The sequence below is a fragment of the Anolis carolinensis genome, chromosome X, assembly GCF_035594765.1.
Source record: "Anolis carolinensis isolate JA03-04 chromosome X, rAnoCar3.1.pri, whole genome shotgun sequence".
NCBI classification, from domain to species: Eukaryota; Metazoa; Chordata; class Lepidosauria; order Squamata; family Dactyloidae; genus Anolis; species Anolis carolinensis.
In genome coordinates, this window is record NC_085847.1 from 7,260,370 (window position 1) to 7,265,962 (window position 5,593).

Here is a 5,593-nt window from a genome sequence, read left to right on the forward strand (position 1 = left end):
TGTTTGGAGTGTCATAGGAGCAGGGCATGAAGTCCATGGACCAGTTAGATGGGAGGCGGAGGGAAGGAATTCTGGTTGGAGAGGCAGGTTAGCCCTAGACATTTGCCCACCTGAGGCATCAGGGCAAGATGGCACTCCTTCAGCGATGCTGCTTCATGGGCATCCCAGTCCTTGGCACAGCAGGTTCTTGATCTTTTCAGCTTCACAACTTGCCTTACACAAAGCTGTTTCTGGCATTGTCTTTCGGGTCCCACCTCACTTACAGAAGCCTCATCCCATAGGGAGGAGAGTGGGCAGTTTGGTCACCCATTTGAGGTTTTCCAGAGGGACTTTGACTTAAGGGTTACTCTCTTGGACTGTGGTCCAGTGTGAACTGAGAGTTTCTGGGATCCTTGATGGCATTTCCCCAAAGTGCGGAGGGAGAGACTTCGAATGGGGTCCTGATGCCTTGGAAAAATGCTCACACCATGCTCCAGAATTGGGTGCCCTTCTAGGATTCACTTTTCAGCAATGCCGGTCGTAGTATTGAGCCCATAAACAGCCTGGTTTGTCCCTCAACAGGCAATCAAATGTCTGTCACTGGAAATGTAGGGAACCCACCCCAATGAAGGCCATGGAAGATGGCCACCTGAGCATTTTATAGCCAAGAGAATGGCACAAGCAGAGAAAGAGATTCATTTCCCCTTTCCGGGGCACGTTTTCCATGGTTCTCCAATCCAGAGGGATCTGGGAGTTATGGTCCCAAAATGTACAGTTGGGAACTCTAGTTAAACCCTGGTCTCTGCCTTTGCCCAGGTTTCCACCTGAGATGTTGTGCCGCCTTTCTTGGCGTGGTCTCTTCTTGAGATATGTTACCAACATGCGAGCCTTTGAAGCACAACTGCGGTGCCCTAGAGCTGCTACTTTAAAGGGCCTTTGAGCAATGGGGCATTGCAGTAAAGAAACCGCCCCCATATTTTCTCCTTGGCACAATGTTTGTAAAAGGGCTGGCACCTGGAATACATTGAAAATTGCTTATCATAGGCTTGGGAAGCCTAAATCTACCCGAGCAGTGATGGGCTACAGTTCCCATCAACCCTAGACAGCAGTGAGGGAGGATGGGAATGGCAGTCCCGCAATATCCAAGTCAGCGGAATAGTGAGCACATGCCTAGTTTTGGATGGCTTCAAAGGGGCTCTCCAAGGTGCTGAAACCTAGCATTGTCTTGATTCAGCACCGTGGAGAGCTCCTTGAACGCTATCCAAAGCCTGGGCTGTATTGACAGTTTCCTTGACAAGGGGAGCCCATGCTGTGGCCATGTTTGGGCTGGATCCTTTGCACATCACACGTTCCCAACGTCTCTTTCTGCAGCACCAGCAGAAGAGAGCCCGCAAGGTGCCCTTCTGGGCTGGGTTTGCCAAGACACTCCGGATGATTCGGTGATGACAAGTCCTGCTGTGAGGCTGCTGTGAAATCGGGCACTTTTCCCTGACACTACATGTGCCTGCCTCACTATAAATTAATATTGCTACTTTAGGAGCAATGACTTTTTCCAAGTGGAGTAGGTGAAATGTTGTTTTCGGGTTTGCAAAAGCTAGTTGCATTTGCAGCGGAATCCAAGGACAGCTTGGGAGAGAGTTGGCCTGGTGAAGCAAAGGTGCCAGGCCGGTGATGAGACAGAGTTGGCAAGATGGGGCAACCCCAAGGAGAGTTTGGCATGAGGCCCTTTCTCCCACCTTCAAGGTACAACTAAGGTCCGACTGTTGAGCACGCTATCTTCTCTCCATGAACTCCGTTGGCATCGGGCTCATGGGAATGTGACATTCCTGAAAGAGGGTGAGATGTTATGAGGCTGGTACCAAATTTAGGGTCTGCTGGTGCTATTTGGAGGGTCCAAGGCTTAGGAAGGTTGTCAAGCTCTCATAGGGTTGGATCATAGATTAGGTACCTCTTCTATCCAGAAGATAGCTACAGGGTGACATCAGGACTCCCCAAATAAAAAAAAATCTGCCCAATGAAGACCCTATGAAGTTCATGGGGTCACCCTAAGACTTGAAGGCACAGTGTGCAATGCTGGAAATGAGAGGACGGGAGGAACATTTCAGACTTTATCTTTGGGGAGCAATGCCCTCTTCTCCCTATTGTACACCTGCCAGTGGCTCCATTGGCCCCTTAGCTTCAATGGCTGCATCCAAGCCACTGGTGGATTCCTGAGTCAAAACAAGAAGAGAACAGGGATACGGTATAAAGCATTTTCAACGGCAGACGCATGATTCACATAGGCTTGGAATCAAACCAATATCATTGGAAGAGGCAGAGATCATGTCATAGTATAGATTGAGATGGGAATGGTGGCCACGGCTCAACCTTTCTCCCCAAAAGCCTCATTGAAAAGGAAGAGCTTCCCTAGATTTTGTGCTCCTGGATTTGGTTGGAAAAGGCTCCCTGAATTTCCAGGTGGAAGGGCTGTTCCGCACCTCTACAGCAAAGAAAATCGCAATGGTTTGGCCGGCCTCTTTCGTTCCTCCTCCCCGCTGTGCGCTGCACCTGGAGCAATTATTCCGCTCCGCGTCAAAATTAGCAAAATGTGACAACCCCCTGGTTTGCACCAGCTGGTGGATGGGAATCAGCATCGCTTTGAGCTGAGGCGTCGCTTTGCTTTATGTTCTCGGGTTGGGAGTCAGGAGCAGAGGCCCAACCCTGGAAGGTGGGGGACGAGGGCGCCTCTGGGAGTGTGCAAAGTGCCTTTTGCTTTTCACTGTGCAGCCACAACCAACCAAGCTTGCCCACACCTTATGCACCATCTCTCATGTATGGCTAAACGCTCTCCTGGAGTGGTTGGACACTCTTGCAAGACAGAGTCATAGCAAACGGGGTGCCCAAAGGCAATCTAGTACAAACCCTGGTCAGAAATGCCCACCCAAGTTCTATTAAAAGACCTCCAAAAGAGGATTGTTCCAGCGTCAAAGGCTGAGAATTCTTCCCAACATTGAGGTGGGATCTCTTTTCTCGTCACTCGAATCCCTTCCCAGAAATAGCTCCTCTTCTTTTAGAAACCAAACCAGAAGGGATTGGCATGAGGAGGTGTGAAAAAAATAAACCCGGCTCTACTGCTGTCTCCAAGCTGTTTCTCGATCAGCTTGCCCGCTCTGTTTCCAGGAACCATGTTTCTCATATTGTCTCCTCTAGACGAAGAGCCACAACTTAGCTTTTGCACCCTTCCAAAGGTGCCAAGCACAGAATGGCTGGGCAGGGTGGCATCAGGGGCTCATTGCTAAGTCATGGGGGGGATGTATGTCTCAGGACGGCATGGGGCCACATGTCAACATGCTTAAGAGGTGTCAGATTGAGGCCCAAAGAGGTCTGTTGGGCACAACTGCAAGGCTTTGGGGCAATCTGAGCATGCCCTCGGAACGATTTCTCCTATCCTTTGAGTTTCTTGGAGAAAGACCTCTCCAAAGGGAGCTGTTCTTGGACATCCACTGTTTGGAGACCACAATGATGCATCTCCAAGTATCAGGTTGGCAAGGTGCCCTCCAGATCTTGTCCCACTATAGCTCCCAGAGTTCGTCGCTGGGAATGCTGGGAGTTGTAGCATCAGAACCCTTGGCCGAGAGCATTAACAGAAGAGAGGTGTTACCAAATCAATCGCATGGTCAATTGATGTCCTTGTCTGGAAATCCTTAAGGGCTTTGTACTTTCTTTTGTCTCTCTCTTTCTCTCTCTCTCTTCTCTCTTTCTGTGTTCATGCTCAGCATGTGTTGATGTCTTTACAAATTTATGCAGTAAACGTGGAATCCAAATGCTACCTGTGTGTTGCTTTTTCTTTTCAAGTCCCCAATCCGGTCTTATTGGGCAGCAGTTGTTGCGAGCAAAAGGGGTCTATTCTCCTGCCTCACATTTCTCGAAATTTCCATGATCCAAGTATGTTTGGGGCCTGTTCGAAAGAGTCAGTCCCTCATAACTTCAGATTCTCAAACCATGGATCCAGCCATCCTGGGCTTGGAAATATTTCCCCAAAGCAAAACCTTAATGTGCCATTTGATATCCGGGATCCCATTCGACTATTGTGGTATATCCTGGGACCTCAGCATCCACAGGTTTTGGTATCTACAGGGTATATTCTGGAGCCCAGGGTGGCATTTGCCTGCCAAAGAGGAATATGGCACCACAAAACTGGTAATTGGAGGCATTAAATGAATACAAAGATCCACATCTATCAAACTGGGCCACAGTGGTGCAATGGGTTAAACCCTTATGCTGCTGAACTGCGGACCTGAAGGTTGGCAGTTTGAATTCATGGGATGGGATGAGCTTCCATTGTTAGCCCCAGCTTCTGCCAATCTAATAGTTTGAAAACATTCAAACGTGAGTAGATAAATAGGTACCGCTTCGATGAGAAAGCAGTCATGCTGGCCACACGACCAGGAGGTGACAACGCAGGCTCCTTGGCTTGGAAATGGAGAAGAGTACCCCCCTAAAGAGTCAGAGATGAGCCGGAAATGAAAGGAGAAGCCTTTGCCTTCGTCTGTGTATATGTGTCTCATTGTAACAAGGTACTGAATATTTGCCTGTGTTTGTTTATATACTGTAATCTGCTCTGAGTCCCCTTGGGGAGAAATGTAGAATATAAATAATGTATTATAATAATACAAATTATTATTATTATTATTATTATTATTATTATTATTATTATTATTATAAATCTCCCACACCAGGATAGATTACTGTAGGACGTCACGGGGTTGCATCACCTCACCTAGGAGAGTACTATAAAAAACCCTAATTTTGTCCCACAATGTCTCCCGATACCCTTTAAATGCTATGTGACACATTTCTACCATGTTTGTAGGAACTCCCAATTTAATTCCATCCTTTCCTGGGCCCAAAATGCCCAGCGGAAGAGGGGAACATGTTGAAAATTCTTCCCGCAAAACATTTCAGTCACCCGGCGGCCCACATCCCCACCCAACACCAAGAGCTACAAAATTCAGGCATTTTGAGCAATGAGCGTACAACCTCGGTCATCTCACATAATTTATTCTACGGTTCTTCCAACTCCTTTTCTTAGCACAGCGGAAGCCGAAGGAGGGATGTTGCGATGCCCAACATTGGTGCTGTGCCCACACTCGGTTTTTGCGAAACTTCAGAACTGGCCTCTCCCGATGGCTTCGAAAACCTCACTGCCACGAGGGCTAGAAACTTGTCCTTTGAGTCTTTCAAAAGGACGGACATCACCACCTGCGGAGCCACAAATCCGCCGCACTCCACGTACACAAAGATCCACAGCGTCACTCTTCGGGAAAGTCCGGTTTGTCCGGAAACGGTGTCGGTGACGGCAATGGGGGCCCTGACTTCGGTGCGGTCCAGGTGCCACAATCCCTAAAGCCGCAGGTCACCGAGCCCGACTTTCCCTGCCACAACGCAACGGATGTCAAGACATCATCACAACACGGAGGAATACACACGACGAGGGGCCTGGAATGAGAAACCACTTAGGCATGGGGCACGGCGTTGGTTGCAGCGTGGCCTTTTTCTTCTCCTTCGTCTTCGTTTTCTTGGCACTCAAAGGCTTCGTGGGCTTCTTCCAGGTCTTGGATGATTTCTAAAAGGC

General features: G+C 48.7%; 1 protein-coding gene across 2 annotated transcripts in view; it reads right to left on the reverse strand.

The window, feature by feature from the left end:
* Positions 1 to 5,002: 5,002 nt before the first annotated feature.
* rasal1 (RAS protein activator like 1) overlaps positions 5,003 to 5,593 on the reverse strand; it is a 33,624-nt gene continuing 33,033 nt past the window's right edge. The window contains exon 21 of one of the 2 annotated variants that reach the window (XM_062958610.1): positions 5,003 to 5,593. This exon is cut by the window's right edge and continues 33 nt beyond it. In XM_062958610.1, coding sequence (XP_062814680.1) covers positions 5,475 to 5,593 — 119 coding nt within the window. In that variant the 3' untranslated portion in view covers positions 5,003 to 5,474. The other variant, XR_010000009.1, reaches the window with a different exon arrangement.